At 41.5% G+C, this 27,103-nt stretch overlaps 1 protein-coding gene across 2 annotated transcripts in view; it reads right to left on the bottom strand.

The window, feature by feature from the left end:
• MDGA2 (MAM domain containing glycosylphosphatidylinositol anchor 2) overlaps positions 1–27,052 on the bottom strand; it is a 521,930-nt gene extending 494,878 nt beyond the window's left edge. For both annotated transcript variants that reach the window (XM_018563520.1, XM_018563521.1), the window contains exon 1: positions 26,913–27,052. In XM_018563520.1, coding sequence (XP_018419022.1) covers positions 26,913–26,985 — 73 coding nt within the window. In that variant the 5' untranslated portion in view covers positions 26,986–27,052. The remainder of the gene's footprint in view (positions 1–26,912) is intronic.
• Between the last annotated feature and the right edge of the window lie 51 nt (positions 27,053–27,103).

Raw genomic sequence — 27,103 nt, 5'->3', positions numbered from 1 at the left:
ATCCCTTAATATGAATGATTGAGGGCCTCTATGTCATCACTTTTTCATTAACTATTTATTGTACCCTTAGGGATGGATTATTTGTACTGTATATGTAAAGAAGAACCAGCATTTCCTGCATATATTGTTTTATAAATGAAGTGTTTATTGACCTTTTGACATTTTAATGAGATACCCCAAAAATATGAATTTTAACTAAATAGGTGTGTATGTGTTGGTCAGAAAACACCCTTTTTCAATTTGTAGACTCCGGGTGACACTGGCTAATCCACGGGAAAGTAGTATTCGATATTGGGGTATAGCCATCCAGGCCTCCCCTCACGGAACACCATGTCTATTCCCAATGTGGGTAAGCTCAGTCTGTCCCCGTTCTTTCTATGGGGACTGCCGGAGTTTCCTGTTACTGATGGTAAGGGGGGGGAGGGGACCTAAAGAACAGACCTTACATTTTGTACAAAGAAACATAGGCATTGTAAAGGTAAAAAAACTATTTGGTATGAAAATTTTTGAACAGAACAGTTTTGATTGGAAATGATCACAAGATAAAATAAGAAGCGCAGTTGAAATAAAATTAAAGATACTGAAGTTGTACAGTAAAAAAAATGTTTTGGACATCTATATACTGTAAATTACATTTTGCCTGATAAGCACATTACATAAGCAATTTCCATCTTGTGGCTTGTCGGCACCATCGCTGTGCTGTCTCTGTTGCATGACAATATTGTATTTCAATTAAACTATAATTAGAACATGAGGCATTTTATACCTGCGGTGAATTTAATAAGCAGAAGCCGGCTTTTATTGGGAGCATTTGCTACCAAACATAAAGAAAGGAATATGTGATATTTCGATACGTCATCAATTAAGGGGCTGAATAATAAAATAATGATTACTATAATACTTAAGTGCTAAACAGAACGTTCAGTTTAAATACGCTAGATATATTCTAGCTATATTTAGACAAAGGTGTGCAAAGGCTTACACGTTTTTTTTTTGTTTTTTTTTAAAAAAGCAGCTACAGCCTAAGTAGAAAAGCCTGTGACCTGCCAGCATGCTACGGGGAAGGACCATTGATCTCTGTGTGGGAGCAGTGGTCTCTCTCTGCAGAGGTCATACATGTCTCCTGCTGAATCAAAGCTAGAGCTCCCCAATCAGCAGTGAGCATGAGCTTGTGATGGTCCTACACTTGGAACACCAGAATATTCCATGGGCCTCTGTCAGAGACTGGGAACATATGCCATTAGACTGCTGAAGGAGATGACTGCCATTACATGCCCCTAAAAATTAATACTCCAACTCTCACTACTGGCTGCTGGGTTCAAGAGCCATACAAGTAAAGGCCTCACACAGCTGTTGGGCCACAGGTTGGACACCAGGGGTGTAAAACCTGTCATGATATGTCATGGTATCATGTATCACCATTTGGCTCTACATTTCTTTCGCTTCAGAAGTCATTTGAGTGTATCTATGATCAAAAACTAAAAATAAATATGTATTTTTGAATTGAATTTCCTTAAGTTCTATCCCAATACTAATAACCATATTGATCTATTGAAGATGCCCATAGAATGTACTTCCTCAATGCACTTACACAGACCGCCAACCGGGGGGACTATGTCAGAGCTGACATTCAATCATGTCTGTGGTGCACTGAAATCCCAAGTAGTGTTGTCAGCTATGACATAGTCCCGCCAGTTGCACTAAAAAACAACCCCCCACAACCCCCACATCTTCTATCTCCATAACATATGGAGAAGTGCTCTGTATTCCAGCAAGGGAAAACTCAGGCAATAGATGCAGCATTGTCAACTCACTACTGAAAGTTAGGAGCTTATTGGATCTCTTGCAGGATCAACCAGTATTTTTGGGGCTGATTTATTAATCATCCACCCAACTATCCTTAAGCGCCTTAGCTCCATCTACTGGCGGTATTGCCATGTGAATGACGTTAGCACAGCAATAAGCTGGGCAGAAGATTAATAAATGCCGATATGTTTCGGCGGCCGATATATCGGTGCATCCCTAATAAATACATTTCTGTACTTGACCCTTTTCAAAAAGTGCATGTACTTCAAAGATGTCCTTTTTTCCATTTTGCCCAGACCTACGCTGGAGGAAAGGTTCTAGAATAAAGTGTGGGGTGTATTTACCGGCGCCGGGCGCACAAAATCAGGCAGTCTCGGCTGCCTAATCAGATGGTTGCTGGTGAGCTGCCGGGTAAAAGAGGAGGCAGAGGCGTGACCAGGGCTGAGGGAGGCACGGCCCAGCCGGCGGAGGCTGTGGGCAGCTTGAGGAAGAAGCTTTGGCAGCCGGAGGAAGAAGCTTTGGTAACTGGAGGAAGAAGCCTCGGCGGTTCCAGGTTGGTGGAAGAAGCGGCATGCCCTGGAAGCAGATGGGGGAGCTGTCGGTAAGAGGAGCAGCACGTGTGCAAGGAAAGGGACCCTGCACAGCCCTTCATAGATCCTGTACAGCCCTTCATAGATCCTGCACAGCCCACCTGGGAGTCTCTGTGCAAGGTCTATGGTGGGCTGTGCAAGGTCTAAGATGGGTTGTGCAGGGTCTTTGGCGGTCTCAGCCTGAGACCCTGCTGAGCCCACCAGAGATCCTTTACAGCCCATCTGAGACCCTGTGGCTTCCCTGCAAAGCTAACAGCTCAAGTTGTCAGAAGCTGTGTCCAGCGACTGACAGGTTAAGCAAAATGTCTTGAACAGGAAGGGGTGGGGCAAATTTAGATGGGGGGGTGCCGAGTTTCATCTTGCCTAGGGCAGTACAAAAACGAAATACACCGCTGGGTACCACTCTAGCCATATAACACTGAAGGAGAAAAACAGTGTTTGCACAACATGCAAAGCTTTTCTGGAGACCAAAATAAATAAATGAGAACACTTTCTCAGCGTAATGTTAGCATTAGTGTAAATACTAATTCAATATAAAATTAATTGGGCAGAAATTAGCACATTCTACGTGTAGAGCCCATAGTAAATTTGCTGTGAAATTTATGCAGTCATTGGTATGTAAATCACAACTGCTGTTTTCAAATTCAATATATTTCCATTTGTGTGATGTTATGGTTCGCAGTCACACGATCAGTTTACTGAATCGGTAAGTGGTGTTCACTGACTGAGTCTCTTACTAGGCCAAGCATGCATGATGAACTTCAGAGGGAAAAAACTTCCTCTTACCACTTCGAGAGGAGACAGACTAACATAATGCATTGCCAATGAATGAACTCCAGACAAATACAGAAGATCTCTGCAGCTCCTCAGCCTTCTTCCAGGACATGCCGCTTCTTCCTCCAAAAAGCATTTGGACAATTTCCTCAGAGACCACAACATACAGGGGTACAGGTAACCTTAAAAACAAGATCACAGGGACTCATACACACGCAGAATCACATACATACATACATACATACACGCAATAGGTTGAACTTGATGGACCTGTGTCTTTATTCAACCTCAAATACTTTGTAACTATGTAACTATCTCCATTTAAAGCAGGAAGGGATTCCTTAAAGGAGAACTATGGGGTCAGGGCTTTTCCCCATAGTTCTCCTTAGGGTAACGGGAGGACACAAACTAGCGTCCTCCCGTTACCCTAAGCTCAGTATACCGCGAGCTACAGCTCGCGGTATACTGAGACGCCACAGCCGGAGCGGATCCCGAAATCGATGTCGAGATCCGCCCAGCTGCTTGAGTGACAGCTGGCTCTGCCTATCTAGAGGCAGAGCCAGCTGTACCCGCCCCCTCCCCCATTCGTTCCGCCAGTCAGCGCAGGCGGATCGGAGCGTGGAGGGCGTAATCCAGACCCTCCCCTGTCACGGCAGATGATGGACTAATGTCTTTATTCAACCTCAAATACTATGTGTATAGGATCGAGAGGTGAGTGAACGCTATCTGTTCGCTCAGCATACGTATCTGTTCGCTCACCTTCCGATCTACTGAGCCAACCTGTGACAGTATCGTTGTCACAGGTCGGTTAGAACTATGAGGTGAGTGTAAATCACTCATCTCATAGTTCTCCTTTAAAGTAGTAATAAACTCTCAAACTTGTTTCCAATAATAAATCAAGATCAATAAATATACATTGCCCAGTAAAGTATTTCTTTACATTTTTGCCCAGGCCTATGGCTATGGGAGCCACATGAAGGGGTGCGCTGCTCTATGGATCAGCGAAAGTTCGCTGACACACAGAGACAGTGGACATTTTTTCTTTTTTCTCACCTCTTCCATACACATCTCTCTGCCTGGCTCTTAGCAACCACGGATGCTATAGCTGGTGTCCTGCCCTACTCCTGGCAATCAGTGACGTCACTGAGGGGACCTGGCCGGGTGAACGTCCCCTTCCCTCTATGTGCCGTCGTCCATCAGCAAGATGGCCAACGGCAGGTATCAGTAAGATGGCCGTGCATGCACAATGACGTCATCGTGCACGCTTGTGGTGACGTCACACGCATGCTCCATGACGTCATGGAAGGGGGGCACCCGGTATCCACCTCGGGTGACACCCGGCCTTGGGACGCCCCTGTTGCTGTCTACAGTATATCCCCGTCAGTGGAATATTCTCTCACTTTCTGTTATGTCTGACATTTATGACAGCGTAAGTGGGGAGATTTTCCCTCACTTCCTGTTCTGTCAAACAGACAGGAAGTAAATAGAGTTTTCCCAAATAGGAACCCAGACAGCAATACAAAATTGGCACACTTCTACACTCTATCTAACACTTAAACAGTTTTGGATGGAGTCATATTTTTTTTCCTCATAGGGCTGGTAAAAAATAACTGAATTTGTCTTTATATTGACTTCCCATAATCCCCCGCAGAGCAGGGCTTGTCACATTTTGATGCAAAGTGCTCAGGTTTGGTTGGAGTATTTTATTATCGTATGAGAGCATACAGAAATCTCATCCTGAAACCGTTTGAATGGCTTTCCCTTCTTCGATGTTCTACATGAAGGTTAAATACATGATTTCCTATGAGGTGCCTCGCCCAGACACTTGTTCTGAGGTATCACAAATGCCAGGGAACAAAAAACATTTCCTCCAGCAGTCAACTGCATGACAACAAAGAGATCAAAAGCTTGTCATTAAAAACAAGAGAAGCGGAGGCCACGGATGCATAATTTGTACATTGCCAGCAGTGCACCTCAGACCTCGGCCCAGTCTTCACATTACACGATGAGTGGTGATGTCAGCAAGCTATCTATGATGACATCATCATGCATTCACATTGGCATCCCCTGTAATACTTTCTGTGCAGAATGAAGTGTCTCATGGCCCTTACAACAAGCAAAACCTTTCCCTAAAAACATTAAGGCAGTCATTGCTGAGTTCATTCAGCCAGAACCTTTTTTTTAATAATATATAATTGAACATATTGTAGGCAACCTCGGCAGTCCAGCCATTGTGGAACTACAAGTCCCATGAGGCACTGCAAGACTGTGTTCTGTAGCTAGTGTTCTGGGCTTGTGCTTTTATAAATGTTGGTGCTCATCATTCACAACACAAACCAGGGCAGCTACAGCTCTATTCCCTCTGCCTGGCACAGTGTTAGATCAGAGCTGCAGGTCGTATACCCCTGTCCTCTGTGTGCACTGTCACTGCCCCCTTGCTGTGTGCACTGTCCGTCACTGCCTCCTCTTCTCTCTGTGCCTGCAAGTCAAACTTAATGAATAATTTGTCTCCTTTCTAGCAGCGTGGTCAGACAGCGGTAGGGGGCAAGCTGTTGAGCATGCAAGCTCAGTAACTAAAACATATATCAGAAAAGGACCAAGTGCTCCATGCATTAGATCCCCTGAGGGAACTTGCAATATGGGCATCTTAGTCCTGCCCAGCTCGCAGACTTTACTGGTTGCCAGATGCTTGGTGGGATGCCGGCCAGAACATTACAGGTTGCTTAGAGCTTTAAGCAACCTGGGAGGCACTGGCTGGGAAGGGGCAGCAGGCACACATGCCGTCCCCTCACTTGACCCAATGAGATGCTAACCAAAGTAACCACCTCAGGCTTTCTCATTGCAACGCTCATTCACTGTAAGGTCTGCCTGTATTGTGTGATTATCCTTACCTGAAAGTTACATGGAGATTGGCTGCGAATCACCTGAGGAATTTTTTTGCACAATCACCATTGTTTGGTTTTGTTTTTTCCTGGGACTCTTTTTCCTCTATATTGCTTTTTTGTCTGTGTGTAGATATTTTCAATGCCTCATTTGTTTGAAGGCTCATATATGTGAATCATTTATATATGTTTCAATTTATTAGATGTGTATGATTTTTAGCTCGGCACAATATTGTTTTTCACATTTTCCAGATATTTTCATATTTACACTTACTGGCACGGATCATTGTTTATTTTTAATGTAATTAATAAGAGTCAAAGGAAGTTTTGGCAAGATACAAAGGTACATTTTTTTAACTCATCAAAAAGATATAACAAAACACTTTTAATGTTATATTTAAGAGCCCAAAAGGAAGAAAATATTACAAGTGCAAATATTTTGTATTTGGGCTTCATAGATTCACCATAAATGATTAACAACATCAACCTGACCACTGATGAGGATGTGCCAAAATGTTGAATAAAATAAAAAATTTAACTGACTGCATAAGCAATATATCACATATTCCTGCAAGGTACATTCTGCTTCCATGCAAATGTCATGGCATCCGTGCCAGCCTCGTGCCTGGCAGCCTATCCCTACATCATGCATTTGTTCAGCAATAGATCTGTTCTGGATTCATCTGCAATTTATGACACGTTGATTCAACACATGAGTGAGCACTGAGGGAATCTGCATAAACAAACATGAAATCTGAGAATGAGAAGGTCTAGTATTAGCTGATGAGGATGAATTGTCCCATCATGAAATAACCAGAGTATTTTCTAAGCGCCATTGACCTTAGCAATCAAAAGGAAATCACGAACATTTGCAAACACGTTCCTTGCTGGTAGTGTTATTGGCGTCTGTTGAGATTATGGGAATTTCTGGTAAAAATAAATAAATAAAATATTTCAATGTGTACTGTCACGTACAAAAGTTTGAGCATCCCCTGTTCAAAGCACAGGTTTGGTTGATTTTGGAAACTAGTTAAAATAGCAAATAGCTAAATACAGCAATGTTTTGTACATACTGTGTTTGGGAACTGCTACCAACGCAGGGGCATCTTTACACTTTTAGCTGCCTGAGGCAAATCCGGTGGTTGGCGGTGCTGGCGATACATGTTACTGGGGGGGTGCATTGTTTGTGGTGCACATTACGGGGGAAGAGGTGGTGGTGGCGGCAAACGTTACGGGGAGTGGTGGTGTTGGTGACAGCACATGTTACTCTGTCCGGCGTACCACTCAGCTGGGTGGGACACCGGACAGGGTGTCCCACTCAGCTGGGTGGGACACTGGTCAGGGTGTCCCACTCAGCTACTGACAACCAGTGATGTCAGTGAGCTGGGCGGGATGCTGGCCAGAGCTTTACAGATTGCTAAGAGCTCTTAGCAACCTGGGATGTTCTGGCCGGAAAGGGGGTGGAAGCCCCCCCGAATGACCCAATGAGATCCCACCGTGTCAGGTTGCCTTATTATACAGCCCTGTACCAGTCATTAGATTTACACAGCTTTTCACCACACAGCCTTTCCTGGCATGGGAGCAGACCTACTTTCTCCCTCCTGCTGTTGAGTAAAATTTACAGGTTTCACTCCCCCAGCCTGTGACAGGACATTGAGAGAAGGAGCTCATCTCTTTGTTACTCTGCTCTCTCCTCGTATTAGCATGCACTGAAGCACCGTAGATTGGCTACTTATGCATTTCTTCCTCCCCCAGTCTATGCCCAGCAGTAAGGGACTGTAAGAAGCTAATTTAGGTACGTACACTGCTTGCATTAAAAAAACACATTTAAATATGCACATTCATAAAGCAATAACACTGCTCCTTCATGGCCAGACAAGAGAAACAATGGGTGCTTCCGGCTGAGCACGTCCATGCTTCGACATACACAACCCCCACTGCAAAAGGAAATCCAGCCACACTCCAAGGTTTGCTGGAAAAATATTTATTGCACCTCATGCAGCATCACAAAGCCTTGCCTTTGGTACGCCCCTCTTTGACGCATTTCACCCAATTATGGGCTTAATCGTAGAGAATTTCTACCTGCATCTCTACAACTAAGCCAATGTTTGGGTGAAACGACTCAGAGGGGGGTGGACCTATAGCGGGATTTTGTGATGCTGTATGGGCTGCAATAACGAGTTTTCCAGCAAACCTTAGTCTGCAGCCAGATTTCCTTTTGGAGTAGGGGTTGTACATGTAAAGAAGAACTCCAGGCACAAATTTAACTAACCCTTGTAGTGGGACTGCCCCAGCACTTTAAGGGTTTACTGCACATTTTAGCCTGGGGTAAAAACAAAACTATACTTACCTTATCGTCAGAGCCAGCTGGTTCTTAGACCAGTCCCTGCAGCGTCTCTCTTCCCCTGCTGTAGCGGTCTAATGTCCTTTGCATCATCATGTCCAATACAGTGTATAGGATGTGAGGACGCTGAGGGATATACCATTGTTGCAGTGGCGGGTCAGAGGTTCAAGTGAGTATAAAAGTTGTTTTGTTTTTTTTTTATCCTAGGCAATAACAAGCAGTTAACTCTTGCAGTGTGGGGGTAATACAATTTGTGCCCAGTGTTCGTCTTTAAGTATGCATCAACTGATACACAGTTGTATTGATTTTGCATTTTATATCTGTATAGAGGACTGTTTTAAATGTGATTGTTTTTAGCAAATTATAATCCAAAATTGCCAATTAAATACTGAAATTTATGGGGCATTGGGAAAAAATAACAAAACAAAAACAAAAACTACAGAATATGGCGTATAAATAGTCTGGTTAATGGGTTGTTGGGTAATTAATAACTACACCTTCTGCAGATTTCCCAGCCTCCAGATGTTGCTTTTAGCCCTCGCAATCTCTTTGTCTCCTTAGTCATCTTATTGTATGTATTCTTGGCCAAAGCTTCAAATTCAGAAATATTCAGAGATTGTTTTGCATGCATTTTATGTTGGAGATTTACCTAGAGTTTGCCAATCATACTGAAGTCTGGGGACAGCGACAGCCATTTCAAAGCCATAATATTTCATTTCTTAAAGCAGTTTATGGTTGATTTTGAAATGTATTGGTTCATTGCCTTGCTGGAATATCCAAGCTCCTTTTAGCTTTGGGTTCCTCGCTGACGGTGGGACATTTTCCTCTGGGATTTGTAAATACTTAGGATAAGCCATTCTTCCTTCTGTCTACTTAGTATTTTGTATGACACTGACTAAAGCACAAACCCAAAGCTAAGCAGATCACCCAAAGCAAGGTTTTATTTCTTTCAGATGCTTATCATTCCTTTTCCCTGCAAATGTGCCGTTGGTGATTGAGTTCAGTTGTTGATTTATCACACCACAGCACTTGATCCCAATATACTTCCAGCATATTTAAAGTAATATAAAAGTCAAAAGGTTTTTAAGCTATTTCAAATGCTGATTAAATCCCTTACAATGGATGCTGCTCCTTGATGTTTAAGATTATGTTTTGTTTTTAATTTCCTACAGTCAGTTGGTCCCCTAAGCACTGGCCCTGATATACTGTTTTAGGGTGGCTCCTTTCCCCTGCAGGGACCTATGAAGCCACCCTTGTGTGTGCTAATAAGCATTGATTGTCTCCACAAACACACAGGCACTGCAGGACAGGATGCTTCTTTACTCGCTGTTCCCTCCTCCTCCTTCCTCCCTTCTCCAAGCTAGTAGATGAACAGCTGTTGGACACTGTGCTGCCTTTTGTGATCTGGTACTGGACAGGAAGTTCAGGGAAGTTAAGCTCAGAGATTTGGAGCCAGCTGTTTGGAGACATGATGACTGTAAGCACTAAAATACTTTGCTGGGCAATGTATATTTGTTTGATCTGAATTCATTATTGAAAAACTGTTTGGGAGTTTAATACTACTTTACTTGTTACACTGACCACTTCATACATACATCTACATGTGTAATTTTTTTAGGACTTGCTGGGAGCCTGCTGCTCCCCATTTGTAATTCCAGTAGCAACCAGCAGGTGTCTCTCACGAGTCACTGGTCCTTAGTCATCTTCACCTCCTGTATCTGGCTGTCGGGAGACTGTTTAAGTTTACAGAGCCCCTTAACCTTCCCTTAATTTATTTTTATTTATTTTTTTACATTACCTGATTTGCTACTGGCTTTAACCACCATAACCTGCTAGCCTGCCTAGCTTGTGTTGTTCTCAATCCTACGCAGCCCTGTTAGATCCTCTTCCCATCTTTTGATATTACCCTGATATTTTGCATATACACCAATCAGCCATAACATTCTGACCACTGAGAGGTGAAATGAATAACATTGATTATCTCACAACAATGGCACCTTGAAGTGGGGGGATATATTAGGCAGCAAGTAAACATTTTGTTCCTGAAGTTGATGTGTTGGAAGCAAAAAAAAAAAACAAGTGTAAGGATTTCAGTGACTTTGACAAGTGCCAAATTGTGATGGCCAGACTACTGGGTTAGAGCAACTGTAAAACTGCAGCTCGTGTGGGATGTTCCTGGTCTGCAGTGGTCAGGACCTACCAAAACTGGTTCAAGGAAGAAAAACTGGTGAACTGGCAACAGGGTCATGGGCAGTCAAGTCTTATTGATGCACATGGGGAGCAAAGGAAGCCCCATCTGGCAACTTACAGGACTTACAGGATCTACTACTGATGGCTTGGTGCCAGATATTACAACATGCTTTCAGAGGTCTAGTGGAGATGTTCAGTAAACATCTACCATTAACATATAAATGTGATAGATGTAAAGACCCATGAATCAATTTCAAAAGTATACAATATGTGTTAGAGAAGTGCCGAATAAAACCACACATATAAAGTTCAGTGAATGACGAGAAAAACAATATCGTCCCAACCGATAACTCACAAGGTGTTTTCACCACTCCCTTTATTCAGGTACAGTCAACAGAATCTGTTGAGCAGTTATAAAATAAGCAGGTCAAACAGCACTCATCCATGGTCCCTCAAAATAGATTAAATCATTCCATAAAAAGAATTCCAGCTATCATTAACCGTAGAGCATATACCATATGTAAAGGTAAAGAGGAGAACGCATAGTGCAAAAATACCATTACAACTTGAAAAACAAAAGCTTACCTAGTACTAGGGATAAAACAAGCTGTCTGCATGCATGTGTGCGTGATGACATCACACTTGGCCAATGCGTTTTCATCATTCCTTCTTCAGGAATGGTCAAAACGTTGTCCATTTTATTGTACTTGGTTATTTTGTGTTACTGTTTGCTGGTTGTATTTTCACAATTTATTTTTCGTTTTACCTTTGTTTGCTTTAGTTCATCATTTCCTAACAAAAAGTAATACTGCACATAAAGAGTCTGAGTTCCCCATTGCTGTTAACAATTACGGCCAATGTGGAATTCCATAACTGGCTACACAGTGGAACACTAACTCCACCGGTTATCTTTAAAATATTAGCATTGCTGTTAAACTTCCTGCAGGTCTTTCACAGTGATATGGGAGGATGGTTTTGTGTATCCTTATTTTTTTTTCTAAAGATTATTTCTTGAGATCAATTGTTTTTTAATGATATTCCAGATAACTGCAAGCAGAGCGTGCTTATTGTTTTCACATCCTCACTTGGCTACTCAGAGAAACACCATGGCTTTTGGGTGTAAGTGCAAGTTTAACAGGGTCAGAGAGTTTAGCAAACCCTGAAATTCTCTTCATTGATTTGGATTAAGGCCTAATAAGTCAACTAACTTTACGAAAAAAGAAGCAGCTCAATCAGCGGGGTGCTCCGATTGTTTCAAACATATATTTCAAGCTTTATTGTTTCTAGTCTGTTGAATTCGGCAAATAAATAAGAACGGTGCACTTAAAAATGGCAGAAGCATGCTATGTTTCAACTTGTTCCCTGCTGAGGATTTGTTAGCTTTTCACGGGGAAAATCAATGAAACATTGTAATTTGACCAGTTTTACATATTACTCTAGTATCATAAATAACTTAGATAGACAATATTATAAATCATAATATCTAACATAGGAGAGCGCACCGACAAAGAGGTAATTCAATAGGCGCAACAAAGAGTACAAATTTCCCTTAGAACTTAGCCCTAACAGCTCTTTACATATGCTACCAATCTGAAATAAAACAGTTGTACTAGTGTGTAAGCGTATGTGTGTGTTGCTCAATTCCTTATTATATGAGCACAATTGCACAAGATGTTTTCTCTGTTTTTAAGCACCACTTCATTCAATGGCATTTTTGGATAGTACTATACTGTGTGGAGAGTTCATACTTTTTTTTGTTTAGCTTTGGATGGTGTAAAGAAGGATTAGGACATCTGTCAAATTTGTATTGGTCCTTGTGCCCCAGCTTGTCCCGGTCACCATTGTCACTGAGAGAGAAAGTAATGGGAAAACCCAAATTTTACCATTGCCACCTGAATAATAGATGCTAACCAGGCATGCACCAATACCATTTTTTTGGTATCGAGTAAGAGTACATATATTTTTTTTGTAGGTATTCACAGATACCGATACTGTGTGCCCCTATTATCAGGAAGCCAGGTGGTGGATCATGACGTGCTACCCGGCTTTCTGATTGCCTGGGAAGCTTGTGTTCTATAGGCTTCACTTCCTGAGGCTGCCTGGCTTCCTGATCTATCAGGAAGCCGGGCAGCATGTCATGAGGTGACGCCCGGCTTCCTGGTTGGTCAGTCAGCTACCTAGCCAACCAGGAAGCCGGACAGCATGTCATGACCCACCTCCCAGCTTTCTGATTGGCTAGGAAGCCGGCTTCACTTGTTGCTAGGCAGACTGGATTCTTGACCAATCAGAATGCCGGGAGGCGGTTCATAATGTGCTGATTGGTTAGGAAGCCAGGCTGCCTAGCAACAACTGAAGCAGGCTTCCTAGCCAATCAGGAAGCCAGGAGGAGAAAAACATATCCTCACCCTTTGTCCTGGAGACAACTCAATAATTTAGGATTTGCCTTCAATTTCTTTCTTGGGGACAATGGTCACCAGTACAAATAAATGGGTGAATCTCGCTAATGGGTATCGTAGGTGGCCCATCGCACACCTGACTGCTAAGTCCCTTTTCATTTGCATGCAGGTGCTGAACTGACTGACGGATGGTGCCACCATGAGCATCATCAGAATAGGAAGTCCATCACACTGTCTTCAAAGATGCCAGAATGCCTTTACTGATGTTGTGAAATCAACATAATACCAGCAAAAATTACCTCGCCTAGTGGGACACATCCAGCAATAAAAACTTAATAGAGGGTCTAACCTTTCCCCACTCTTTTCAAAACTAAAAGAAAAGGATTTGCCTAGAGATACACTTTAAGAATTGTAGATCATCTTAACGGTCCTCTGTTGACTGGAAGGAGCAGAGGCTCTACTTTAAGGTTTTCCCATATCACTGAATGTGTATGCCTCTCCCTCCACATACACAACCATCTCTTTGCCCAATTTATGTGATTAAATTGACTACATAAAGCCATCCCAGTTATTTACTGCAGATCAGTCAGCTCCATATGTTGTTCCATATCACCTATGTAAAATTATATCATAATACATCTTATTTCCTGTCATCCTTTGTCTAATGCTCACATGGGTATCCATCAAATGAACAAAATCGTCATTCTACAATTACAGCACAAAAGCATACTGGAAATACACACTGCATGACAGCTACAGGAATTATACTGATGACTAACCGATAACGCTAGACTAGATGCGAAGGCTCTAGGTAGGAATACAGGTGAAAAAAATGAATGGAAACGTTGAGCTTGAGTCATTTTCAGCATCTGTATCTGTTTTTTTTGTTGTTTTTTTTCAAATAACATTTTATTTTTAAATGACCAGGTACAGTTAGAATTTTTTTCATGAATCAGTCTTTTTGACTTTTGAAGAGAAGTGGAAACATGTGGAGAAAGATTGTTTGCTAATTATAAATAGTTTTAATCAAAATTATATTTAAAAATATTTTATGTTTTTAACATCAATAATAAAAACAAGTACCGTAGGCGTTTTTGTGTATATACGTTATGGTTTGTACTTTGGCAAACGTGACATAATTTTATGTGATCTGTGCTGGGAATGTGGGAGGCTGCAAAAAGCTGACATTTATACCCGTACTATGCTGACATGAGGATGAGCCAGGAAAATTACGCTAAGTATCGAATAACAATTTTCCTATATAAATCTCTCTCTCTCTCCAATATATATATATACAGTATATATACAAAAATATATATATATTCTACACATAGATATTTATAGGAAAATTATTATTCAATACTTATCATAATTATCCTTCCTGGCTTATCCTCTTGTCAGCATACTACAGGTCATCTCTGCTCCCATGACCCCTAGCCAGAAGATAAAAGATGACTCAAAAATAAGTGTTCCCTAAAAAGCTAGAAAAAGGACGCCAGGGTGGGAACGTATGCTGATATGAGGATGAGCCAGGAAAGGAAGATTACGGTAAGTATTGGATAACAATTTCCATATTCCTGGCTCACCCCATGTCAGCATGCTACGGGACGTAACAAGCTAATCCAAAAAGGGAGGGCAAGAAAAAACAAAACAAAACCACAAAACATGCTGGAAAAAAAGGGACAGGTTCTAATGGGAAGAGCCTGATAGCATGATATGAGGCGATAGCATACAAGCTGGTCAACTACCTACTTGCAGCCTGCTTATTGGATAACGGAGGAGAAGCAGAATACTGATGAAGTCCACACTCTGTTCACATTCAGAAGCAAATATAAAAAGCGACTCATGTACCAAAACTAGTTGTATTTAAAATCATTCTTATTTTTTTTTTATTAATATTTTTCTAAATAAAATTATGTTTTATTATCTTTTTTTAGAGCTCATTTAAAAAAAATAAGTCTGGCCTAGATAAAAAAAAATCAAGAGACTGATTGGAAAGTGTTTAACCCACTAAATTTAACCGGTTAGAATGTTTACTTTCTTTCCATTAAAGCAGTTAATATGCAAAGCCTTTTTCTGGGTTCAAACCAACTCAGATGCAGCTACTAAGTAAAGGGCATGACCCACATAGAGGAACTGGGCCATGAGGACTCCATAAAATGTGTTTTTCACAGAGCAGGTTGTAGCTTTCTTAAGGTTAGAATGGCGTTACATTTTATAACACGTTTACATACATGTAGCAGAGTATCCCCATCTAGTTTATACACCTGCTACAGTCTATCCAGGGTGGGCCTCAGTGATCACATATATGGCAGTGGTGTAACCATATTTTTTGGTAAAGCAGGAGCTCAGGATAAGTTTTATTCCTTCACAGATTTGCTGACCTTATAGTGGCTAGAAAAAGAGAAAGTTTAGTCTAGTAGAAAATTCTACTGCACAGTTCATGGACAAGGTCAAAATATAATGACAAAGCCTTGAGAAGTAGAGTTTTTACATTCTAACATCGCGAGGGACTTCACAATGAGACTCACTTTTTTTTTGTAATATCACATTGCAAGATGTTCTTCCAGAATAAAATGCATTTCAAAACCAAGCGAGCCTGTGAGTAGCGATATATTTCATCTGTATCTAAGCGAGAAAACATTGCATGGTGACCCTTTCATGACAGCTACTTTCCTCCCCCGAATCAACTTTCTCTAGATTAATTGGCATCACCCTGGTGTCCTATTTTTCTGAAAAGGTGCCTAACCCTGTCGTAAAGATTCCCATAGTCTCAGCCACCTCCCGTAATGATTTCCAAGTCTAGGCTGCCCTCCTGGTGAAGAACTACTTTCTCTGTTAAAGGTGAAATCTTCTTCCCTCTAATCTCAAGGGACATCCTCTTGTCATATGCCCTTGTGTCACAGCTTTATAGGCTCCGTTGCACACTCTTTGTACAAAAGAAAAGATTTTGCAAAGATAAATGTGTAATCCACAGTGGCTGATCCATTTATAATGAATGCTGAGTAATATCTTAAACGATCAACCAGAAAGGAATGACAATCCTGCAGATATGGACTCATAGTCCATAGATTCATGGAGTTTCAAGTTTATCTCCAAGCAAAGTTGAGTTTTGGATGGAATGGGGAAGGGTTAGACCTGCTGTCAGGTTTTATTGCTGTCTATGTACCCTCCCTTTATTTGCACTGGTGACCATTGTCACCATGAACCTGAGGGCAAATCCAAAACAAGAGATTTGTCCCCAGGAAAATGTCTTGGGGAAATCTTCCAATAGGGACACCTATTCTGGAGATAATTGTCTAAGAATTCCCTTCACTTTGGGAAATTTCCTCTAACTTCCTGTTGCATCTCTGGGACAGGAAGTGATGGGGAAATATTCTAATGGTACACAGACAGCAAAAACATAAACTGGCTGGCCTTTTAACCCTTCCATGCTCTATCCAAAGCTAAAACAAATTGGCTTTGCATGCACTTTAAGAAAAAAAAATAAGAAAAAAGTATGACTATACGTGCCAACATTTTAGATTTCCAGGGACAATGTGCTCCTGAATGGATGGTTTTGGAGTAGAATGTTTGTACGGCATCTGAGCTGCCCAAATGACAACTCCATTGGAATTTTAGAATATGACAAACCTTTTTGTTAAAAACGATAACCAGTGATGGTGTTCCATGTGCCACCAAAAGTCATACTCGTGGAAGAATGGAAAACACTGGGACCTGCATATGGATAATATTGCTTTTACTAATGATCCATGTCAGGAATGAGTTCGATTTAGCTTGGCTCATATTCACTCCCAATGATTATAAGGTAGAGCGGACCCAGACAACAAATTATTCTGATTGCACAGTTAGTCAACCAATTTGCATATTAGTCATTCTCCAAGCTTTAAAAATTGAAACCAGATCGTTAATAGGCAATAGTTAAAGACCTAAACACCTCTGGCATTAGAAAATAAGGAAATGTTTTGAAAACCTGGCATTTTTTAAAAGGAAAGGTCAGGTATGGATGCTCCCATAGTTCCCTTGACACAGGCTTGCTGGCCTAAAAAGAGAGTGATGCTAAAATGCAAATGATTGGCTCTATGGTGGGTCACCTTTAAATAAACTTTTTGGATGACCTTTTAAAGCAGGTATATGTTTTTGGGCCACATGTTAAAACATTTTTGGTTTCCTCATCCAGTTAAGATTTTACATAATACGATCCCAAGCTGTTCTCTATTTCTTCAAAGCTTTTTATTTGATTTTGCGGTTTACATAGCTTATACAAATATTTTCTGGCACCTTTACCAAGGTTAAAATTGTGTAAACTGCAATAATTAATACAGGTAATCGATACTCATAGGACTTTTGAAATATATTTTATAAATTATACATTATTCCTTTATAGTGCTCTATTATTTATCATAATTAAGTGCGTGTGACTCAGTTATCCTGCAAATCAGCAATCTTTTCTATGACCTTAAAATACCCGAGACAAAATATAACAAAATACCTAGTGTATACAAGAACTGCTGAATGTTCCATACCACTGTTGGTCCCCTCACTGTGCATCACCCATGCTAGTTTTGAATTGATTAGGCTTCTACCATTTTACTGTTACAGCATTGTCTTCTGCAACTTTCTGCAGTTAAGAATTTTTCATAGCACAGTTAGCACAGACTGTTTGTGAAAACCTTAACGTGACCACATGGCTTTGTTGATAAACAAAGACATATAAGTTACTACTGTAATTACTGTAGGTGCACCTGGAAAGAACCATCAATAAATCCAACTGCATTTGTAAAACCCACCCTTTCAACTTCACCTATTTATAATGCATTTGCCAATATGGAGAATTTCACCGACATAGCTCCTTTTTGCAAAGCAAAACCCCCAATGTCCCTTATTCCTAGTCAGCAGTGAGAAGCAAAGCGTCTCCTGTCTTTCTACAGACTTCCATTGGCTCATGTGTTGTAAGAGGAAGGAGAGGATGACATGCAGCTTCTACATATGCAACAAAGACCACTGTATTTATTTTGAAACAGATTGGATAGGTCTTCTTTGCTAGTTGATAGGGAGGCATGCTGGGGAATTGTATATTGTGCCCTACCAAAACAATTTGCATTCCAGGCTGCATGGATATGGTCACTGGGCTCTTGGATAAATCATTATACCTTCAGAATTTACAGCAGAGTTTTGATTATTCAAAATAAAAAAAATCACACATATCTCATCAGTGGGACTATCTTGAAGATGAAGCTCATTGTACCCTATATTTAATATGCTATCAGTTCCATTTTTTTACAGTTATGTACTGTAACATATAATATGTCATATCCACTGTGTTCCCTCTCCCTCTCTTCTCACTCCTGCTGTTCTCTGTACAGCTAAGAGAAAACGTGCCCACCTCCTGCTACGACTGCTGGAAAGCATTCACTTCACTATTTTAAATGGCTATTGATTGGCCATGCTGCTTAATTACTTGCTCCGCAATTCATGCAGCTAAATGACGTCACATTGTGGACAGTAACACAGGTAAAATTCATGGACAACACTGATATCTATAGGCAGACAGGAATCTGGAGACATATCTTTATGGTTGAGGATGAGCGTGTACACTGTGAAGTGTTTTCCGGTTCAGAACCCAGCCATGCATGATTTAGCAAGGAAGCAAATACGGATTTAATGTAACATAATACATTACAGCAAATCACTTATTTATTTATAGAGATGTTGGTGAAATTGATTTCGACGTCGGCAAAATTTTGCCGGAGCAGAAACTCTCAGTTTTGCCTGTTGAGCTTCTTAGGTAAAATTACAATGTTTTTATTTATTTTTAGACGGGGAATCATCAAGCTTTCAAAACAAATCCCCAGTTTACATTTCTTCAAACAGGAAAAGGCTCTGGCATCAATGGGGGTAAACAATGCCCTAGGATATTTGAGCATATGGAATAAAAGATTACCTAGCATCTCTGGCTATTGAAATGGGAAATAGTGCCCCACTGTTGGTGTCAGTGGGGGTAATATTGACCTACAACTGGTATCAGTGGGAGGGATAGTGCTCCATGATTGGTATCAGGGGGAGGAACAGTGTCCCATCATTGGTGTCAGATGGAAACATAATGTTCCATAGCTGGTATCAGTGATAGGAACAGTGACCCTTCATTGGTGTCAGATGGAGACATAATGCCCCATATCTGGTATCAGCGCGAAATTATAGCTAATTATAGCTAATTTGCCTACAAACGTCAGGTGGTCATAACAATCTGGCTACTCAGTGTACATATCAAAGGTCTCAGATTTCAGGGTTACACTTGAGAAGACCTTGAGATATATGGGTAACCAGTGTAGAGCAGGCTGCTTTGCACTTGTTGCAAGCATACACATTTATGTTTAAGGAAAGTGTTGCTTTGGGCACAATTGCAATGTATTTAAGACCTCAGCAGCCCACCAACTGAATTTTCCCGCTTTCCTAGGTTAATTCTTCAAATCCAATTCCGGTTTGGCTACAGTAGCTTGCAACATCTGATTCCTATTTGTCTTTGCAATGTACAGTATTATGAAGTGACTATTGAGTGAGTCACAGCAAGTTACTGATCTCCTTATATCATGCAAGGTTTCATAAAAAATAATGCCTGTACACTGCGTTCATCTCTCTGAACAGATGGCATATATTTAATTAGGCCTAATAAAACAACAAACGTGCCACACATGACATTATGGAAAATTATTGTCGATCATGCCAATATGTATCATGCAAATACAATCCAATGACTTTGTAAAAGTCAGCCGGCAATCGCACTAAACTTTAAGATTACCAAATAGCAAATCTTGTAAAAATGATGGCAGTTTTATAGGCATAACTACTGTTTTATTGCATTGTTTTTACTAGGGCATAATATTGTATTGATCCAATAAAAAAGTACATTACATAGCCTGCGGTGCATGCACTGCCTGGGTCACTGGCTTTTTACTAACAGATGTTTAGCTATACAAGAGCAGTCTCATTATTCACTGGCTGTCTTGCTTTTACCTTAAACCTGTCAAAACAGGAATGGATACGGATGCCCGGTGTCAGGAGCTCTTGTTGATATTCAGCACAAGGTTCTGCATACCCATTGTGGCTACAACAATCTATAACAGGCATCTCTACTTCGGCTTATGAGCCACACTCAACCATAACTATTAAACAGACCTAAGTATTGATGTGTATGTAAACCTAAAACCTATTTGCAAATATGTTGGGCATCATGGCTCACTGTAAACAGTTTTCTTAAGCAAAACATTTTTTGTTGATGTGTTGCAAAGTTTCTTACATGGCAATCCTGCCAGTAATAGTTGATAAAGAAAAAGTTGATATTTGCCTTTAAGTGTGGCAGATACCGACATGCATCTCACTGGGAACAAAAGGAGAGGCGATATTGGCCTGTCCTTATACAAATCACCTATAAATCGGAATCCGATGTTGATAGTGGCATATTGACAGTTCTTGGATCCTTCCCTTTGCTTTGGATAATTACCATTGTGTTGGATCCTTCCCATTGCTTTGGATCCTTCCCTTTGCTCTGGATCCTTCCCCTTGCTTTGGATCATTACATTTGAGCCTTTAACAAAGGTGTAAGATTTCCCTGTGTGATTGTCGTGGGACCAGGGTGCCCTCTTACCTGGGGTCTGGCCGGCACGGCGGAGACTGTAGGGTCCTTCTTGGGGTGATTTGGTGCCTGCCAACTGCAGGTTGCGGGTGCGTACAGGTGACGTGCGCACGTGATGCTGCCGTGGCCTTGCGAGCACACCTTCTCTCCCAGCCATCCCATTGGTTCCCAGAGACCTGTGGCTTCCTTGTTACCCAGACAACGGGGTCGTCTCTGGTCCCTGCTGGGTTCAAATTCCAGCCAGAGCCAAGACTTGTTGCTGAGTTATTCTGCCATACCCAAAGTAGCTACGAAGCCTCATTTCCTGTTTCCTGCCTTCCTTCTCCCGCTATTCGGATCTCCTGGTTATTGACACCTGGCTTGTTTCCCCCCGTTTATATGATACTTGCTGCCTGCCTCAACCCGGACTGTACACTGACAACGCATTTTGGATCATCCTATCTTGTACCTCAGCCTGGACTCTCCTTCTGGTATTGTTCCCTGCTATTGGGTTCCACTCCAGCAAACAGGGGGACTTTGCTCCCTCCCTAACAGTGATAATTAACATAGCTAGTATGAGTATGCCAACTTAGGTATTTGTTATTGCACTCTAAATGGCCAGAAACGGTTTGATAATCGCAAGCTTTTCTACTAATTATTGACTTGCTTATAGTCTAATACTTGAACATAGCATTCAAATAGACTAGGCATGCCTGCTGTAGATTGTGCACTGATTTTTGGTGAAGCTATCTACAAGCCAACATAAGGTACCTTTGCATTGGACAAAGTTTACATCCGCGGACATCAATCCAATATCTGGAGCTATCCCTGGATGTCAATAACACTCAACAACTATATAGAACAACTGAGGCAGACAATAGTGGAAATCTTGTGCTTCTTCAGCTTGGTTTACAAACCCCGGCTGAGTAACGTCTTTGACAAATGAGATCCTTGTGAATTATGAAATATGAAGAAAATTCTTCAAGCCATTAAACAGGTATCACTTCGCAAAATTGCCAGCCCCCCTCCCCCCTCATGTTTAAAATGGTGTTAAATGTTCCCTGCTTCTCTCCCCCAGATGTTATGTTTATACGCCATTAATCCTGCTGGTAAGCCATCAATGTATATAAAGTACACCTGTTACATGTAGGCTCGAGGCAAGCTTTTTGGAATATGATGGATGTACAGATTCACTGGGAAGAAGAGAGATCTCTGAGTCATGATATGCCATAGTGATTTCCCTAATCATCCTAAAGAGTTGGTAGGCCCCATCCTCTAAAAATGTTGGAGCAGCCCACTATAATGGCAGCCTCTGTTATATAATTAATATGAACACTTTAAAGAAGATATTTGGTCTTAGTCACCAAGGCATAAAACATTTCTCTTTTAAGCAGGGTGTCTATTGGTTGCCTAGAACCACAGTGAGTTAAGACATGGACCCATTAGCTTCAAAGGCCAAGCTCCCTGTTGACCTGTGGCTTAAATTTCTTGTTGATCTCACTTTCTGGGGCGAGTACCCTTTTATGAAAACAGTCCTCCCTTGTGTGAACTCCAACACTGCTAAAACTGCAAATATCATTATACCTCTGCCTTTGGTAGTCATGTCTGTGGCTTTCAAGGGAAGTGTGGTTGCACAAAGGCTGGAGTGCCAATGTTGCCTACCCGAGCCATAGAGCTATTTAGGTAAAGCCCAACTCCAGCCAAAATGTTATTCTAGTTCTGGATATAGTGGGGAAGGAGAAGACAGTGGGTCCCTAAGTTCTAACCTACTCCTACTGCACAAGTAAGATAGTCAGTAGCTATACCTGTCCCCACTGGGAAGATTTTTGGATTCCTAGGTTCTAATCTACCCCTCATGTACAAGTAGGCTAGTTAGTTAGTTAGTTAGTTAGTTAGTTAGTTAGTTCCTGTATCTGTCCTGTATGGAGAGATTTTCCATTGTGACTCTTATAACCTCCCTCCACTTTCTGTCCCTCTTATTCCAGAGCAACAAATCAGAGGACATTGTGTCCCTAGATTCTCACCTACCCCTACTGTACAATTAGGTTAGTTAGTTGCTGTATCTGTCCCCATTGAAGAGATTTCCCATCACTTACTGTGACACAATGTCATGGTGACAGGAAGTAAGGAGAAATATCCCCAGGGGAAAAAAGATGGCAATAAAAAGGTCCTAACTCTTCCACACCCTACCCAAAACAAAGATTTAAAACAGGGGTACAAATATGATATATTTGAAAGCACTTATGTTTTAGAGTAGGCCTGTTTTAAGAACGTGCATTTAGAACTGAAACAAATGTGTGGTTTGTTGTCCAAAGTTGTCCAACAGCATATAAACAGAGCAGTGCTGTTGTTCAGAGTGCATTTAGACATATCGGAAACATTCACGCGTTCAGCAGTTAGGAGCAATCTGATTGGCTGATACTGGTTACTGCATTTAGCACATCGCCTTAGTAAATGAGACCTACCCATATATTCAGTGCACATTTACAAAGAATACATGCTTTATGCAGCCACTAATGCCTTGTAATTACCAGCAAATTGTCTCAAGATGGGATTCCCCATCATTTGCAACTCCCGTAATTAGCAAAATTGTTATTTATTAAGTTTTTGCATCTGATAAATTAAACATTTTCGAACAAGCTCGCCTACAGTAACACCGGCTCATACTTGGCATATTTACGCATATTGATCACTGAGTAACGAAACATTTCCAAAATATACCAGACCGTAATTTCAGATTACAAAAATCCATTCTCTGGGCTGGTGTTCTTAGTGGAAGCACACGGGCTACATTGAAAGGAAATCTATAGCAAGGACGTATGGGGGCTGCCATTGCTGCCAATGCCAGTTCTCTGGCTGTCACCCTCATTCAATAGCTTGTGGGCTTTTGGTGTCACTGACCTGTATGCAGAACGAGGCTGATGGAGGAGGACGGACAAGATTATTATGTGACCAGTTACCTTCTCCTTTGGGTTTGCTCCCTTGTTGACTGGTCCAGCATGCTGTGGCTCCATAGCGGCTCCCTTGCTATTCAGGGAGATTCTGCAACTGTACGGGCCAGCAAGGGAGTGACTTTAAGATAGGGGAAAGGGTTGTTTCGCCTTAAAAATTCTGCACATTTTCTGCTGCAAATTTTCCCATCTGCCATCAGTCCATACATGTTAAAATCTCATTGTACAATCTCTATTAGATCTGCCAACAATTAAATAGCATGTGGGCCTGCCTGAATGGATACAAAGTGAATGCGTTGTATAATAGGTCCTCACATTGCATAGTGTTTGGTAAATCTGCAGCAGAGTGTGTGTTGTCCATAGATGTGTGCGCAATGTGACTAAATTTGGGCAATCTGATTTTCCCTTTAATTTTTTAACCCCCCCCCCTAAAGAAAAAATAGGCAAAAACTCAAGCGTCTGCTATATATATTTTCATTTTATGTACCTTGATGAATCTGACTTGTTTAGTAGAATCAAGAACATCAGGTACATTTGTATCAACCAACCAACCTGATCAGTTGCTATTGGTTACCGCACCCTCAGCATTCTTATTGATCTGATTCACCGAATAAGGGCATTTATCTCTTTTAAATAACGCACAACCTCGGATGAGACGCTTGTGCATTTCCAGGTTCATGGAGAGCAATGTGCAAGTACGGAAACTCATACCAAGCGGAAGGAAACATCTCCCTGTTCTGACTTTTCTTGTCTAATTAAAGATAAGATCTGATTGGTTGCTGTCGTTTGGCACATCCTTGCACTGCTTGAATGCAGTAACCCATAATAACTGATCGATCACCTTTTCTCCTGCAGTAAGCTGAAGTTAGTTGCCAGTGCAGCTTGCACATTCTCTTATGTATATATCTATTATTGGTATTTATATAGTGCTGACAATTTACGCTGTGCTTTACATTGTGCAGATTCACATCAGTCCCTGCCCTCAAGGAGCTTACAATCTAAGATCCCCATCTCACATGCATACAGGGCCAATTTAGACAGGAGCCAATGAACCAACCAGCATGTCTTTGGAGTGTGGGAGTAAACCGGAGTACCCGGAGGAAACCCACACAAGCACAGGGAGAACATGCAAACTCCTTGTAGATAGTTTCCTGACCAGCACCTGAACCGGGGACACCCAGTGCCACAAGGCAGAAGTACTAACCACTATGCCATTGTGCTGTATGTGTAATACAAATTATATAGTATGTCCTATGTCATGTGTCCAACATTCTGCATGGAGTACACATGTGATGACCAGGTGCTTCCTATGCAATGTGCGCTGCTGCTGCTACATGTGCAGTGACTGAGTTGTGGCATGCAGACCCCATTGGTCAATTCTGACACCATCTGGCACCGACTTTTTGCTGACCTAGATATCAAGTGAAGTCAGTCAGCCTCGCTTAGCTGGGCAAGCCTATCGCATCGAGCTTTCACAGTCTATTGCCGTGCATGCTTCCAGTCTCCCCTTGCTTGATTATCCATTTGCTGCTCATTGATCTGTGTTTAGGAAACACATGAATACTCTGCGTTACCCAATTACCCTGGCATGAAATCTCATCATCCTGAACAAGATGTATCACCCCCACCCTCCACCTCTTTTTTTTTTTTCCCAGGAAGAGCTCTAAAAATAATAATTCCCCCCTTTTGAATTGGATGCACTCAAGATCTCAGCTTATTTGTGTAGTGCTTCCAAAAATCACTGTTTTGGGTGTCACAAATAATAAAAAAAAAAGGATCTATCAGATTGCCAATGCAAAGGACACAAAAGCTGCTATGTGAAAACAGTAAAGGGTCTGTTGAGACTTGGCTACACCCCCTATCGACCCCCCTTTCCAGACACTGTGTTAGCCACGCCCACCGGCTCCTTTCCTACATTGCTCCTGCTTGTATGAGCAAGATGATTAGCATCTCAGCGCTAAACGCAATTAAATGGGTCTTTTCAGCCCTGTGCATCCCATCTCCAGTGGAATGATAATAATAAAAAAAACAACATTGGCAACTGAGGCTGTATACTGGGATTGGATGTGTTTTTGCAAACACCATCTGTCGACCATTAGTGTATTTATAATATGGGAAAAGTCAATAATTAAATCACAGTTGATTGCTGCATGTGCGGTAATAGATTATTAATATGTGCTGAACATCAGCAAGTTCATTAATCAGCAAGCCTATAGGATTTTGTAGAGGGATAGCTTCATGTGGCTCCATGGAATGGCAATGTGGGATCCTCTATTATGTCATGTCTGTGATACATACTTGAAATACCACCACATCCTTGCCTGAAGATGGGTTGGAGGCTGCCAGCCATTCCAAGACCCCTTGCTCAGCAACTTGAAACTACTTTGCAGGGGTGCCTGATGCTCCCTGGGCTTTTTATTTAATTGCCACCAGGAACTGGGGCTGTCGGGGTGACATTAGATGCAGCGCTGGGTATACCTGATCACCACTCTCTGCATAGCCTTCTGCGAACGCCTGCTATTTGCCCGATGTCAGTGTCACATTTGTTGACCAAAAATAAAAAAAGCCTTTTATATCCCTTCACTGCATTCAGCTGTTTTGTCAATGGAAAATTGGATGATTGAGGCAGGTTTGCAAGCTGGCAGTCCATAATGCTTGCAACAACTGGAGCAATACAGGTGGATATGTAATAGCACACACATTTTTAGACTCTCTCAGCCAAGCTGGAGCTGTGATTAGACTAATGGCATCCTTCTTTCAGCTCTGCTTGTGCAGTGTGATCATCTGAACACATCAGAGTTTTAAGGCCAAGCATGCAGATTATACAGGTTTTTTTTTTTTTTGCTCCTCCACTAATGGAGTTGTGCCAGATGATGGCATGTGTTGGCATAGGCTAAATGGGTTTGAATTAATGACCTTTAATCAATGTAAATAAAGCAAAATAAATAAAAAAACAAAAACAGTTTGGTCATATATGTGAGACACTCATAGCAGACCACCCAAGCTCTCTCTGTCATTGCTATAATCCATCCAACCAAATCCATCTAGGAGCTTCTCAGTCTTGCTAGTCCACCTTGACTACAGGTGAGACTCACAGGCTTGGTCAACAAGGAGACAGCAATGGACAAAGTGCAATAGCCCACAGCAAACAATCACAACCCATCTTTCCCTGATATGACTTTTTGGCCAACTGAAGATTGGTTGCTATGGGTTATTACACTTTGCCATTTGTGTTTTTTTTTTCAGATGAGCCTGGTTGGTTCACCAGTGAACCCTTGACCTGAAAAAAAAAAAGTCTCAGGCAACCGACAGGGTCAACGACTGAGGAACAGGAAAGGAACTGGTGTCAAGAGCTTGAAGAACTTACCATAAACCCCTTGGCTAGTGACGCCTTCCAAGAGAACTGTCAATAGCCACAAGATCACGAAAGTTAAATCCATCTTCACGTTAAAATGGACATATCCAGTCCAATAGGACACAACAAGAGTTTCCAAAGGCCAGGAACTGAAGAAACTACCCCAAGGGTGTCAGTTTAAATTCCAGCTCACAGGTGCCTTA

The sequence above is a fragment of the Nanorana parkeri genome, unplaced genomic scaffold (assembly GCF_000935625.1).
Source record: "Nanorana parkeri isolate BGI_ZX_2015 unplaced genomic scaffold, ASM93562v1 scaffold670, whole genome shotgun sequence".
NCBI lineage: Eukaryota > Metazoa > Chordata > Amphibia > Anura > Dicroglossidae > Nanorana > Nanorana parkeri.
This window is presented reverse-complemented; position numbering and strand designations above follow the sequence as displayed.